The sequence below is a fragment of the Colobus angolensis genome, unplaced genomic scaffold (assembly GCF_000951035.1).
Source record: "Colobus angolensis palliatus isolate OR3802 unplaced genomic scaffold, Cang.pa_1.0 Scaffold76, whole genome shotgun sequence".
Lineage (NCBI taxonomy): Eukaryota > Metazoa > Chordata > Mammalia > Primates > Cercopithecidae > Colobus > Colobus angolensis.
Window position 1 is genome coordinate 1,729,173 of NW_012121376.1, and position 15,612 is coordinate 1,744,784.

General features: G+C 61.9%; 1 protein-coding gene across 1 annotated transcript in view; it reads right to left on the reverse strand.

Moving 5' to 3' along the window:
- Nucleotides 1-15,612, reverse strand: part of ZFPM1 (zinc finger protein, FOG family member 1) — a 48,433-nt gene that overhangs the window by 18,046 nt on the left and 14,775 nt on the right. The window contains exon 3 of the mRNA XM_011928082.1: nt 3,856-3,989. Within this exon, the coding sequence (XP_011783472.1) occupies nt 3,856-3,989 (134 nt within the window). The remainder of the gene's footprint in view (nt 1-3,855; nt 3,990-15,612) is intronic.

The window sequence follows — 15,612 nt, forward strand, 5'->3', positions numbered from 1 at the left end:
TCCATCTACCCATCCATTCATCCATCCAGCCATCTATTCGTCTATCCACCCCTCCTTCACCCGCTCATCCATCCATCCATCCATCCATCCATCCATCCATCCATCCATCCATCCACCCACGTACCCACCCACTCATCCATCTATCCATCCATCCAGCTGTCAATCCATCTACCTACACATCTGTCCATCTACCCATCTACCCACCCATACACCCACCCATCCATCTACCCATGCATCCACCCATCCACTAATCATCCATCTGTCCATCCATCCATCCACCCTCTCAGCCACCCACACATTCATTCATCTATCCATCTATCCACTCACCTACTCATTCATCCACCCATACATCTATCCATTCATCCACCTGGTTATCTTCCCATCCATCCACTTATCCACCATCCATCTACCCACCCATCTATCTGTCTACCCACCATCCATCCATCCTTCCTTCCATCCATCCATCCACTCATCTCTCCATCTATCCATCCACCCAGCCGTCAATCCATCTACCTACACTTCTGTCCATCTACCCATGTACCCACCCATCCACCCACCCATCCATCTAACCATGCATCCACCCATCCACCCATCCAGCCATCATCTATCCATCCATCCATCCATCCATCCATCCATCCATCCATCCATCCATCCATCCATCCACCCATCCACCCATCCAGCCATCATCTATCCATCCATCCATCCATCCATCCATCCATCCATCCATCCATCCATCCATCCATCCTCTCAGCCACCCACCCATTCATTAATCCATCCATCTATCCACCCACCCACTCATCCATCCACCCATACATCTATCCAGTCATCCACCTGGTTATCCTCCCATCCATCCACTTATCCACCATCCATCTACCCACCCATCCATCCACTCATCTATCCATCCACTCATCTATCCGTCCACCTATCCATCTATCCATCCATTAATCTATCCACTCATCCATCTACCCACTCCACCTTCACCTACTCTCCCACTCATCCATCTACCCACCTATCCATCCATCCATCCACTCACTCATCCATCTATCCACACATCCACCCATCCACCCATCATCCACCCATTATCCCCCCACCCATCCATCTATCCACCCATCCACCCACCCACTCATCCATCTGTCCATCCACCCACTCATCCACCCACCCCTCCAGCCACACATCCATCCATCCATCCATCTACCCATCCATCCGTCCACCTACCCCTCTACCATGAGTGTTTCTGTATCTGACTATAAATTCTGAAGCTGGCTGGGCCCCTTGGGTCCCTTCCTGCAGCCCCGGGTGTGGCAGAGGTGGGAGCAGTTGCTACATCAGGGAAGCGACCTGCCCCAGGTCACACAGCAAGTCGGTGCCAGAGTCCACACTCCTGACTCGGCCGGGGACTCGGGCACTCAGTTTCCTCCCTGGGTGCTCACCCCCCACTGTCCAAAGGTGGAGGACTGAGGGGGAAGCCACCCTGGCCCCATTCACCCCTGCCTGTGAGAGAGCCCCAGGCCTGTGGAGGCCGCGGGGAGGGTCACAGCATCACATCTGCACCCCTCCCCCTTCTCCTTCTACAAAGAGAGAAGAAAAGCCGGCAGCAGCTGGGGCGATCCGGGGCAGGAGGCGACGTCCTCCTCGGGGAGGGGTCGGGGAGAGAACTGGGACCTATCAGCCAAGAGCCACAGGGGCCCGCTGAAACGCAAAAATATTTAGACAATAAATGAAGTATCGGAAAGGCGTGCATATCTTGAAGAAATCAATCATCTTGTACGGTGTGTCTGGACACTTGGCGCCAAGGCGGAGATAGCGCCTCGCTGGGGAGATAAGGGTTAATCAAGGATTTAATTCTGCAGGAGATAAAGCAGAGGAGGGAAGAGTGGAGCGGGGGCTCCTTCCTCCCCGGGCTCCCCGCAGAGCCTCAGCGGCTCCTCTGGCCTTCGCTCCCCTTGTGCCCCCAGACGTTATCTCCCCACTTGGGAGGGTTTCTAACCCTGCGCCCGTCTCCCCGGGATGGCCTGTGCCCCGGGCCAGAGCAGGACTAAATGCGGAGGCAGAGGCGGGCAGGGAGGGGTGACTGCAGCCAGGGCAAAGGGCAGCCCGTGGGGATGACCCCCGGGCCGGTGCCAGCCCCTCAGCCCCGTCATTAAGGAGTCTGCGAGGGTCTCTGGGGATGGGCAGATGTGGGTTCTAGTTCTCCCTCTGCTGTTTGATCCTGGGTACTTGGGCAGTTGACTTAATGTCTTGGAGCCTCAGTTTTCTCATCTGTCAAATGGAGTGGCAGGACCCACCTCGTAGGATACAGGCACGAGGAAGTGAGGATGGGCCTGTGGTGTGTCTGGAACTCACAGAGCCCTCTAATCTCAGCCCCTGCGGCCTTACCCCTGGTCTCTACCTATGGGTTTTCTTGACACTTTGAGAGTTCAGAGATGAGAGCCACGGAGCTCCCAGCCCATCCATTCATTCCTCCTGGCAACCGTAAATGCCTGCCAACATCCCCACATCCCAGCACTCCGGAAGGACCAACTGCCACTTGCACACCTACAGTGACGGGGAGCTCACGCCCCACAGAGCCAGCTCTAAACACCATGGCTTCCTTCCTGTGGTGCAGCTGAAATGTGGCTCCTTCCACGGAGAAAACTGACCACCACTGAGCTTCCACTCCTATTCTTCCACCTCCCTGCTCCAGGCCCCGGGGCCAGGGAGCCACCCCTCCTGCAGGGCTGCTGGCCGCAGCGCCCACTGAGCCGTGCCCCGTGTCAAACACCACTCCTGAACATCTCACGTGACCTGCCCAGCTGCCCTCGCAGGCAGGGGTGCCATGGGCTTCCCTGCTTCACAGACAAGCTTGCAGCCCTGCCCATGTGCCTTCTCAGGGTCTGCAGGCTCAGACGTAAAAGGAAGCTTTAGGCGCCCCTGTGTCTCACCCAAGGTCCCAAAGGCTGAGGCAGTGGAGGCTCATAGCGGGCAGGGGCCTGCCTGCAAGGAAATGGCATAAAGGCAGGAGACTCCAGGGCCTAGCGAAGGGGGACGCCCTCTGTCCTGGGCCAGCTTCCCAAGGAATCCCTGAGCGGCCTGGGACACGCATCTGCCCGCTCAGCGGCAAAAGGCTCTGTGAACGACCCAGGAGGCCCCAGACCCTATGCCGCCCATGACGTGGCCCCACGCGTACTCACAGGTTTCTGTATATCAGTGCCCTTTCTTAGCTGAGACGTGTTTTAAAAGAAACTGTTATACCCTCTTCGGAGGAAACCGTACTGACTTGTCATAAGTCGGAGGTGGCCCCAGAAGTGCATCCAAGACAAACCACACAGGCGTTCGTGTCTAGCGGCAAGGGGCTGCCTTGGAAGGCTGTGCCAGGCAGGGGCTATCACCAAGGAGGTGAGCACTCGTGCCAAGGCCATGGAGACCACGGGCCTGACGGCCACGCCTATTGTCAGAAGGGTCTGCGGGGACAGACGCAGAACTACCCTCTCGCCCTCTGCTGCAGCGTCCTGACCGTCCCAGTACCCCCAAGGCCTGGGCCACTGCTTTGCTCCTTCCTCCCCTTGAATGCTCTTCTCCCCTGCCCCAATGCCCAGTCATCTGTCAAGGTCCTGCTTAAAGAACCCCTCCTCCAGGAAGTCCTCTCTGAGGCACCAAAGGCCCAATATCACCTCCTACAGGAAGCCCTCCGTGGGCCCCCAGGCAGTGAGTCCCTCCCCGCCCTCCAGGTCCCAGTGTCTCAGGCCCAAATCTTCCCACAGGCTCCACACAAAGTGGCCAGAGCTCCTGGCCTGGCGTCTAAGCTGGGCCTGTCCCCTGGGTCAGTGTTGCCCTGTATCGGGTGGGCGGGCAGGGGTGGGGGTGGGGGCTGCTTACCGGCTCCACCTGCCCGGGGGACGAGGCTCCGGTCTGGACACTCCCGTGGAACGGGCCCCAGGACAGGCCCATGGCGAGGCTGAGTCGGGCCCGTACACGCCTCTGCCCATCCTGCACCACCGGCTCCAGCTCGTCTGCAGAGAGACATCGCAGCCATGAGGCGTGCCCGGTCTGGGCCTGTCCAGCCCACCTCCCGCCAGGGTCGGCCCAAGGGGCAGTGGAGCGTGGCAGTCCTGGGGGCCTGGGCTGAGTGGCAGGGGCCGGCAGGTGCTGGGTCCTAGGGGCCTGGGCAGCCCTGCAGCATGATCTCTAGGGCACTGTGGGGTATCGCGACGCAGCCGGGAGGATGCCTGCGGCTGGGTTGTGAGCCCTGCGATGGTTGTTCTCCGGGGCAAGGGCTGCAGGTTGGACGGGGCCCACAGAGCCCAGCCGCACGGTGCAAAGCTGGCGTGAATTTGTGTCATGGCTGACAAGTGGCCCCCAAAAGATACACCAGCCTGCAGTCGACGAACATGCTCATATTTAGAAAAAGGGTCTTTGCAAATGTAATTAGATGAAGGCTCTTGAGATCAATGGGATTATCGGGTGGGTCCTAAAACCAATGACAAGTATCTTTCTCAGAGACACAGAAAAGGAGACAGAAAAGACCATGAGAAGATGGAGGTGGAGATGGGAGGCAGCCACGAGGGTCGCCTGAAGCTCCCAGAAGCTGAGAGTGCCAGGAGGGAGCCTCTGGAAGGAGGCTGGCCCTGCCGACACTTGGACTTGGGACTCGGAGCCTCGAGACTGTGAGAGGACACACGTCCGCCGCCTGAACTTAGCACGCAGCCCAGGACACACGCACACCTGGCCCTCACCCGCCTCCTGGAGTCTCAGCCTCCTTGGTGGACAACAGGGACATGGCTCCTTCCGGGCCATACACCCTCTGCCCAGGAAGGCCGGGTCACCTCTACCTCTCCCGTGGCCAGGGCTGCCTGGGCCCACGGAGGCCTCACGTGGCCTAGCCTGGTCCCCTGGCCGCAGTGCTGTGGCGGCCCCACTTCCTGGAGCCCCGATTGGGCAGGCTGTGGCCTTAATGGGCCTGATGATCAGATAGCTGCTTGCCTAATGGCAGAGATAACATGTAAATACGCCGGGAGGCCCTGCTAAAACGTTTTAACTGGGTCTTTGTCTTCCCCAGGGCAGATAAGATGGCAGCGAACCAGGACTGAGGGGCCGAGGAGGCCTGCGTCCCTTTATCAGCCCCCAGGAGGGGACGAGTGGACTGGGGGCAGCAGGAGCGGCTCTGCCGTCTCAGCTTCATGGCTGCCAGCCCACCCAGAATGCCTGGGTCCCGGCCCAGGGCTCTGACCACCGGGCCTCCCTCCTCCTCCCCTGCAGGGCTTGGCACCAAGAGGGTGACCAGTGTGAGCTGGGTCCCAGCATCCCATTCACACGGGCCAGCCAGCACCACACAGCCCTATGGGGTCGTCCCCCTGTACAGACGAGGACATCGAGGCCCCTAGAGGCTATGTGGCTCGCAGCAGGGCACTGGGGTCCAAAGCCCTAGGCCTGGCTCCAGGGGCACCCTGTACGTGACAGCGCTGGGGGGCCTGGCCCCTCATGTCCCGGCTGCACCCGCATCTCTGGCCCCCACCTGGTCAGGCCTCAGGGGTGGACATGGGAGAGAAAAGACTCCCCAAAGGGGAGCTCCCAGTGTGTGCTCATCCGTCCCTCTGTCTTTCCAGTCTCTGGGGGGTCCTGAGTGCCACCATCAAGTGAGCCTGTGTGTCACCCCTCAGTCAGGGCTGGGGCCACAGGGAAGCATGTGGAATCCCATCCGGACCGTTAGAAACACTCAGAGCTTTGTGGGTGGGGCCCTGCGTGCGGGTCTGTTCTGGTGGGGCAGGGCGGGGTGGGGGGCGGAGGACCCTTGTCTGAGAAGCCCCTGAGGGCATGTCTGGACCCATGAGTGCTATGACTTCCTTTCAGAGAGGGAAGGGATTGCATGCCTTCCCCTCAGGTTCCAGAACATTCCTGACCACAGTCCCTGGGCCTGCTGGGCACGGAGCCCCCACTGGGAGCCCCTGCTGTTCCTGAGACACTGCCGTGCACCTGGAGCTGGTGCCCACCTTTCCAGGGGTAGGAGGAGCTTGGGCCTGCAGTGTCCACACCTGCCACATGTCACACCTCAAGGGTGTCGAGGTCCCTGTCCTGGTGGCCCTGGGCTCTCGCTTGCCCCCTGCCCTCATGGGGAAAGGGGAGGGCAGCACTGGTGCCCACCCTACCCGGTCCACACTGCACCCACAGGCAAACGGTCCTGCTCCCTAATCGGAGCTCCAGGGCCAGCCGGCCGAGCCTCCCAGATAAGAGCGTGGCTGGCATTTCCCGTGGCGGCCGCCCCTTCGGGGTATCACGCACCGCCAGAGAGGGCTGGCTCCGATAAAGGTGGCCGTTCCACTCGCCCAGGGGCAGAACCCACCACTCAGGGATGGCCGGGGGCTGGGCGAGGGGCCTCCAGGGAGTCCAGGGATCGGAGGGGTGTGGGGCTGGGGACCAGGGCGATGGTCACCACGACAGGCCATCTCCCTAGACCAGGGTTCAGGTTGCATCTCCAAGGGGCTGTGCATGGGAAAGGTGCCTCTTGGGGGTGGATGCAGGGCCACGAAGGTGCCTGGATTGGTAAGGGGAGCATGGGTGATCTTAGCCCCAGCTCACCCCATGTGCCCTTGTGCAGCATACAACCTGTGCAACTGAACATGGAGGCCGTGGTGGTTCTCAACACTCATCTGCTCACGTAACCTATTTCCAGCCCCCTGTTCCTGCAGAGACCCTCTCCCAACCAGAAACAAAATCGCATTGGAAAGTGGGGGTGGGTGAGGCTCCCACTCCTGGCGGATGGGGTGCCTCCTGAGGACTTGACTCAAGGCTGAGAATGGATGGAAATGTCCGCGAGTGAGGGTGAGAGGCCTGAGACTGGGGGCCAGGGGATGCTGAGCTGGGTGGGAATGGGCGGGAAGACACAGGCAGATTTTTTTTAAATGGTCTGTAAAATGGCTGGAGGATCCAGACAGTGGCACCCATGGAGATGGCCAGCACCCAACCCCACCACCAGGAAGCCCAGGGCCCAGCGAGGCTGAGGAGTGCCCAAGTCACACTGGGAGCTCTGGCTGGAGGTGGGACCAGAACCCATGGTGAGCTCTGTGCTTGTCCCGCCACAAAACCCTGTGGGGAACCCGAGGCAGCAACAGGCAAGCCACAGTCTTGGCCTTGGGGCTCCCAGAAAACACAGGCAGTGGTCGACACCCCCATGGCACCAACAGCTCTGAGGGCAGAGGCCAGTCAGGGTGGGCTTCCAGGGGGAGGTGTCCCTCCCTGCCAGCCTCCTGTGACCGGTCTCTCTGCTTCCTCTTCCCCAGCTCCAGAGGAACTGGGGTGAGCCCAGCAGAGATGCCAGCTCCAGAGGTCGTCTCTGCAGATGAAGAATGGGGACGCCAGCTGCGGCTCCCAAATCCCCACGGACCCGACATGAGTGCCTGCCCCACAGACCGAGCCTCAGCTGGGCCCAGCAGGACTTGCGGGGAATCTTCCCAGCTGCTCTGAAGTTACTCCTCCCAACATACGTGGGGGAGACAGATCCAAGAGGTTCTGTCTCTGGCCCAAGGGTAGGCAGCGGGTGGGTGGGTTAGAACCAGAGCCCCAGGGCTCTTCTGAGGTGGGAGGGAGCGGCTGGTGGCCCTGTGGCTGACTCTTCCAGCTCTGGCCTCAGTTTCCCCATCTCTAGACGGGTCTCCTGAGGAGGAGGCGGGCCGAAAGCCGCATAGGTGAGCCCTGCAGGGGGTGTGGGGCCGCCACTATAGGCACAGCACTGGGACAAGGATTAATTTATTCAGGCAAACAGGACTGCACACGCCATCTCCAGAACAAACACGCCGTGCTGGGATTCAATTTCACCCCCAAGCATCTGCGAGGAACCAAATGAGAAGTTCCAGCCTTTGCATATTTATATGATTGAAACGCCCACATGGGTCTTAAAACCCTCCGCTGACGCTCCGCGGGGAAGGAAGCAGTGGGGGGCCGAGGACCAGGCAGAGCTCAGCGCTGCCGGCTGGGCCAACCCCACAGAGTGGGGAGCCTGGCTGAGGGGAGCCCGGTGGGTCCGGCCAGGGTCCAGGGCCTTTTGGGGGTGCCTGGGGAGGGAGAGCTGGGGTCTGGAATCCACAGGCCTGGGGCCAATCCTGCCTCTGCCCAGCTCGCCAGTGGTTATGTGTGCTCTGAGTCTCAGTTTACCCATACGGAGAAGAGGGTGCCCCCATGACGTTCCCCTGGGCTCGTGCCATGAGGGTAGGGGTGTGTCTGCCGGTGCAGCCAGCACTGTTCTCTCTCCCAGCTGCCCGGATGGGCCGAGAAGCTGCACCAGGTGGGCATCCTAAGGCCTGGGGCCCAGCCCGGGGCTGCCCCTGGGATTTGGCCTCCACCCCTGGGCTCTGGCTCTGCCCCAGAGGCCCCAGAGGGCCCTGTGGCCTCCCTCAACAACGTGGCCAACATGCCCAGCACATGCACCGCAGCCCCCTCCTGACGCACATGTGGCAGCAAGCCTGTGGAGGAGCATCTGCTCCCATCCCGCAGGCCCAGAGACTCCAGCAACCAGCTGGGGGTCACACAGCAGGGAGGGCAGTTGCTCCTGAGACCAGACCCCAAAGCTGCTCTCTGGTAGAGGATCCAGGGCTCCACCCAGGATCATCTGCCTCCTGAACCGACTCTGCTCAGCCACCCGCCTCCCCAGGCCTGTTTCTCCACCTGAACCACGGCCCCGGCAGGCTGGCTCGCAGCTCTGACTTGAGGAGGCAGGTGAAGGCATCACCCTGTGGGTCTGCGGACGTCCGGGAACTGGGGCCCCTCCTGCACACAGCTGGCCTTCCCGCCTTCCAGGGGCCAGCTTCTGTTTGTGCCTAATGGGTGGTAGCCTCTGGAGCGCAAAGTCCAGCCACCCCCGATGGTGGGCTCTGTGGTTGGTGCCCACCGTGGGGTCACCCCAGCACCCACTTATCTAATCAACCCCATCGCTCCGCCCGGCCCTGCCCTGTGGCTCCCGCAGGCCAGCTGGGCCCGGCTTTGTTGGGAGCGGCCCTGTCTCAGGGATCATGCTGTTTGCTTTTGATAAAAGTCACAAAAAAGGAAAGAAAAAGGAGCCGGGGGAGGGAAGGACGACCCCAGGCTGGCGGAGTTCCGGAAGTCTCTGTGGGTCAGCAGGTGAGGCTGGTGCACAGACCATGTGGGTCCTGACAACACATCCTGTGCAGACACAGAAACCGAGGCCAGAGGGGCGAGCGGCTCCCCAGGGTCACACTGGAGGCAGACCAGGGGGGTGGCCGGGGGTCGACTGCGCGGGGCGGGGCAAGCCGGCCCTCTGTCCGCCACGACGCGCCGTGTTCAGATTCGCTTGTGGGTCACGCGCTTTGGCTCCCATGCAGGCCAACCCTGCGGAGCCCATTTCACAGGGGCGAGGGGACCTGCCCACGGTCACCAGCTCCAAAGTCAGACCCTCCTGGATGGAAAAGCCCGTGATCTGGGTGGCAGCTGAGGCCCCAGGACAAGAGACAGGGGACAGAAGGGGAGTGGAGGCTAAGCAGCTCCTCCCCCGCCCTGTGGCCTCCAGGCAGGGTCTGTGTCCCCTCTGCAGCCTCAGTGGCAGGCCCTGGCCCTGTGTGCTGCAGCCGCCTACAGGAGGCAGAGTCCTGGTTCCCGGGATTCACCCACCACGTCCCATGGCGGGCACCAAAGGCCACCTCTGGGAGAGGTTCTGAGTGAGCATCGGGAAGGGCCTGTGCCAAGGAGAGGCCAGGGAAGCCCACGTGGAGCCGAAGGCCTGTGGTTGGACTCTGTGGCCTTCTCTGTGGCCACAGAAGCCTCTTGGGCAGTGGAAAGTGTGGTCCTGTGTGGATATCATGGCCTCCCTCACATGTGATCCTCCCAAGATCTGGCTGGGAACAAACGCGGGCCTGGTGAGAAATGGATGGGGGACAAGGCTGGGGGTCCAACAACTTCTTTCCTTTCCTTTTTCTTTTTTTTTTTTTTTGAGACAGAGTCTTGCTCTGTCACCCAGCCTGGAGTGCAGTGGTGTGATCTTGGCTCACTGCAGCCTCCGCCTCCCAGGTTCAAGCGATTCTCTCATCTCAGCCTCCTGAGTAGCTGGGAATACAGGTGCATGCCACCACACCCAGCTAATTTTTGTATTTTTAGTAAAGAAGGGGTTTCACCATGTTGGCCAGGCTTGTCTTGAACTCCTGACCTCAAATGATCTGCCCACCTCAGCCTCCCAAAGTACTGGGCTTACAGGTGTGAGTTACTGTGCCCGGCCCACCAGCAACTTCTTGACACATCCTCGACCCACTGGGTCCCTTACTGTGGCCCCCTTTTTAGGTTTCTGCTTACAGATGGGGCAACCAAGGCCCAGAGGAGGGAGTGGCTGCTGGAGGCCCCCGAGGATGGGCTGGGCAAGGGCGTCCTCCCAGGCGGGCTGTGGGGCTGGCCCATCTGCAGAGGGGCCTCACAAGGGTCCCTTGTGAGCGTCCGAACGCCTGGGTGCACGGGCAAGGTCAAGGTGCACTGTGAACCCCCCTGGCTGTCTGCAGGGGGCCTTTCCCACAGCCATGTGGGCCCCGCAGGGCTGCCACTTCTCCCCAAGGCCCACATCTGCCGGAGCTGGATGGCACCTCCCATGGGGGCTGGTGTTCCCAGGTCTGTAGAACCCACAAGACCCAACCCGCCCTTTGGACAGTGGCTGGGCATCGTCCTCTGAGCCGTACCCCATTCAGCCATCCTGCCAGGGCATGGAGAAGGCTGACACACCCAGGCAGCCCAGGTCTGGGACCAGGAGACCAGATCTATGCGGCACCAGTCAGTCAGTACGCTCCCTGGATCAAGCCACACCTGAATGCCAAGTCAAGAAACACAAAGGGGCCCAGGCTTGACTCCAGCCCTGGCTGGGTCACTGATGGCCACGGCACCTCTGGGCAGGCCTCAGCTCCCCATCTCTGAGCTCTGGAGGCTGGGACACGGTGCCGAGGGGACGAGGCCAAGAGCTCGGGGGATGATGGGGGCTGTTTCTCCTGTTCTTGTCTGTGAAAAGCAAGGCCCGAGAGGCTGGGGGCCACGTGGGAGGTTACACAGCCAGCAAGTGGCATGAGAGAGTCGAGCCCAGGTCCTTCTGATCGCAAACCCATGACTGCAGCCCAGGCCATACCCCACCTGCCGTGAGTCCCACCCACTGGGCAGCGGGCCCTCCGCGAAGTCCATTCCCCGTTCACAGACAGGAGCCACGGAGCAGAGTGGGCAGAAGGCCACCTGTAAAGGTCAGCAGGACCACAGCCCTCACTCGTGGCAGTGGCCCTGGCTGTGGCGCTCGGGACAGCTGAGATGGAAGGAACAACGTGACATGGGCTAGCGAGAAGGGAGATGGAGCCGCCGGACAAGACACAGAGACGGAGCCGCAGGCGGATGAGACGCGGGTGATGGGATCAATGGATGCACCAAAGCTCGGAGGCAAAGCCACTCAGGGCTCTGCAGATTAGCCCGGCTCTTGGGGGTCTGACGAGGGTTCCCGCCCTGCCTCTCCCTGGGTCCCCCTAGCGCCCCTCAGAGGGTCCAGGTCCTTGCAGCAGGGTTGAGTCTGGGAAAGGCAGCAGAGGAGCCTGGGAGCTGCATGCCCAGGATGGGTAGAAAAATGGATCAGCTTTGCTGCTGAAAAACCAGATGTCACAGATGTCTGGGCCCTCCTGCCATGCTGGGGATATGGCTCTGCTCCTCACACCTGTGCCCCGCGTACACCCAGTGACGGCTACCGCCCTGTGGACGCACACTCAGTGCACAGCCTGCCCTGCACGCCCACTCTGGGGCAGCCTCTTGGCCAGCCCCCATTCAGTCGCTTCTGGATTATTCTGTGTTATTGTGTGCCCAGAAGTGGGGCCAAGCCCCAGCACAAGACCCAGGTCCGTTTCACTGAAGGGAAACAGAGGAGGGGCCTGCTCAAGGCCTCCCAGCACCCCGCCCTGGGAGACCCCAGGCCCACCACCTCCTGCCCTGGTGCCCCCCACCCCTGCCCTAGTCTCCCCACCCCCTGCTGTGGCCTCCCTGCCTCCTGCCCTGGTCTCCTCTGCTTTCTGCCTGGCAGGGCCCTTGTTGACCTCCTGGTGCCTGGAGGTCAGGCCTGGCCTCTGCTGGGCCACAAACCTCAGAGCACCCTGGAGGCCAGCGGAGAGCCCAGGGTGGGGTTGGCCCAGAGCCCCAGGCCTCCTGGACAAGGGTTTTCTTCTCACTCCAGGCCAGAGGTTAACAAAGGGCTTTGAACGCCAGGACCTGCCTTCCTGAGATGTTTCCCTCGGACCCTGAACTCATGGCAGAGGGCTTCGGGGGGCTGGGGCTGTGGGGGGTGCCTGCCTTTGGGGTGAGGCACGTGGCCGGAAAGCCCCGTGGAGGCCCTGCCAGCAGCTGCACCTGCCGAGGCTCTCTCTCTGCTAGAGGTGGGCCTCGCACCCTGTGTGCCCACCCTCCGAGCGCCCGCCCACCCAGCATGGTGGTCTCCTTGCCAAGTTGTGCTCAGGGCCCACATCGCAGGAGGCCTGGGTGGGATCAGCAGACAGGTGCCATGGGCATCGTTCCTGGGAGCTGACAGCAGGGGGTGCTGGCTCCAGGGAATGGTAGGTGCCAGGCACGGTGCTGCCTCAGGGCCAGCCCACATGGCACGGTGCCAGGACCCCAGGAAGCCATCCGTGCGGAGGGTGATGCCAGCCCCTCCCACCTCCTCCCTGTCTCCCAGGTCCCCAGAGTGTTCACCACCTCCTGGGGGCACCAAGGGGCAGAGGTCTTGATTTCATTAACTCTGTCTTCCTGCTAGACAGTCAGCCCCTCAGGGCCAGCTTTTGACGGCTGTGTCCCGAAGGCACTGAAACACCGGGGTGCCTGTGTTTGGAGGAGGACAGCACCACTTCCTGGGAGAAGACACAGCCAGCGCACCCTGGGGAGGGACTGGCCTCCTCGCCAAGGCCCTGGCCGGCTCTGGGCTACAAACGGGCAGTAAGGAGCAGCAGGCACAAGGGCCACGGCTTGGCTTGGCCCAGCCTGGGCCTGGCGTCCACTGTGGAGCAGCTGTGTCAGCCACCGGGCGAGGGAGCGGCAGGAAGGGCCGGCCCCAGGTGCCGCAGCCCCCGGCTCTGCCCCGCCCACCCGCCAGCTGGTGCCTGTGAACTTCTCTTCCTATCGCCTGGAACATCGCTGCGATTATTGATTTTTTGACACAGAACAACAGCCCATCTTTATCGGGCTGAACCCTGGCCCCAGCTAATGGCAGAGCTGGGACCGCCTGGGAATAGCAAGGAAGGCAGGGTGGGGCCGAACTCCCCTGCAGGTACCTGGGGGCCCTCGTACCTGCAAGCCCAGTGGATTGTCTTGGGGAGGGGTGTCTCTAAGGGAAGGGGCAAGGACCTGACCCTACAGGGGGCAGTGGGGCAGTGCTCAGGCCCAGAACTGCCCTTTCAGAGGCCTCGAGGGCAGCTCGGAGCCAGGTCTTGCCTGTCTGAACCCCTTCCATGGTGCTCTCCTGGGGGCTGTGGTCTCAGACACCACCACCTTGGCCCCCTCTGGGGCAGCTGGACTGGCAGGCAGAGCCCCATGGTGCACAGGGGGGCCCGTGACCCTCCATGTGCCCCCGAGGGGTCTGTGCACGGGGCCCAGCGAGGGGCTCTTTCTCCCCGCACCCTGGGCGGCGTCTCTGCCACTCTGCAGCGCCTCCCCAGGGCTGAGGAGTCCGAGAACCACAGCCTCATGTTACCTCCAAGCAGGGAGACTGGCGGCCTCTCCGGGCTTCTGGAAGGCTAAACACCCTGGGTCCCGGGCCTTGGTCTTCCTGCCTGGGAAGTGGGGAGAGGGAGCCAATTTACCCCCAGGCCCTAGTAGTCTGGTCTTCGGGGACCCTGAGGCCTGAGAACTGGGGTGGGGGTCCCTGGCTGTCCCCAGCCCTGCCCCATCCTATCAGTGGCTGGAAACAGGATGTTAGATAAGCTGTTTACACAGGACATATTTTCTTTACCTTATCTGTGTCCTATCGGCCTGGGCGCCCTGGCCTCTGCCCCGTTTTTCCAGGGTCTAGATGGCCCTGAAGGCCCTTTCTTCCCACCAGGCCCCTGCTCAGCCTGTGCATTTGCCCTCTGGGGGCTCCGTCTGTGCTCCATAAATGGGAGAGGGTGAGTGAGGGCCCAGGGTGCTGCCCCAGCCTTGGGTGAGACCATCCTACCCAGCCTGGTAAGCACCCACCCCCACTGGGGGCAGCTGTGGACACCCAGGCAGGGGCTGATGAGGACGCTGGTGCCCACCGAGAGCGTCAGGACACTGCCACCCCCTGAGAATGGAAAAGTCCCTTCCAGAAAAGGCTGCTGCCCTGAGCCCTCACTGACCCTTCGGTCCTGTCACCTCCACAGAGGAGGTGCTAACCAGGGGAAGACTGAGGCCTCGGGAGCCCAAGGTCTGCCTGGCACCTCGAGGCTCTAACCGGGATATGGAGCCTGTGCCCCGGGGTGAGCCCAGCCCCGTGTGAGTCCCAGAGGCAGAAGGTGCTTCTGCGAACTGTGAATCTGTCTCCTCTTCTAAAAGCTGTGTGTGGGTTCATGGGCGGCCACAGAGAGTGCTGTCATGGCCCCGATCACCCCAACACAGATGAGAAGACCGAGGTCAGAGAGGACCTGGCCCCGCAGAGAGGCAGCTGGCCCCACAGAGAGGACCTGGCCCCACAGAGCGGACCTGGCCCCACAGAGCGGACCTGGCCCCGCAGAGAGGCAGCTGGCCCCACAGAGCGGACCTGGCCCCGCAGAGAGGCAGCTGGCCCCACAGAGAGGACCTGGCCCCACAGAGTGGATCTGGCCCCAAAGAACGGACCTGGCCCCGCAGAGAGGCAGCTGGCTGTCAGTCAGATGCAGGCCAGGCAGGGGCTGGGGAGGGTGGGGAAGACCAGGAAGCAGGAGGAGCTCTGGAGGCAGAACAGGCCAGCTCCTCCTCAGACACAGATCCCTCCACTCAAGAACCGGGCGCCCCCCAGACACAGCTCCCTCCCCTGTGCCTCTGCTCAGGAACCACGGGGGTCTCCACTGGCCCCCGAATCAAGCACTGTGTTACAATGGGGGTTCCAGTCCCAGGGGCGCGTGCTCATCCACCCACCCTGCCCCACTGAGCAGCACCAGCCCCCACCTGCAGCGGAGACGGCACACAGCCTTCCAGTCCCGCGGGGTTGGGGGGACAACAGCTGAAGGTGGGTGGGGTGGTGACCACTCTGAGGGCAGCCCCGGATCTGCCGTCCGGCCACTGTGTGTGCAGAGCAACCCACAAACGGGCACCCACGTGGCTTCCACTGCCCTTAGAACCATCTTCCTTCTCTGGAGGAAACGTGGCAGGACAGCAAAAATGTAAAAAACAAATGGCTTACTGTCTTCGATATGCTGCCCTGAGCCCGTCCATGCCGGGATGATTTTTCTGGGATAAATTCCCAGGAACCAACTGCTGAGTCAAGGGAGGCAGCAGCTGGTGGTGCTGGGGCAGCCAGGACCAGGTGGCTCCGACCTGCGAGGTGGGGACCCTCGGCTGGGACGGGGTCGCCAAGGCCACTGCCTCCAGCAGCACTGGCTGGGGAGGGACAATGGGGCTCTGGGAGGCTGGGGACAAGCCCAAGACCCACAGTGACTCCAGGGTGGATCCAAACGGAAACCTGGGCACAGGGACCAGGTTGGGGGA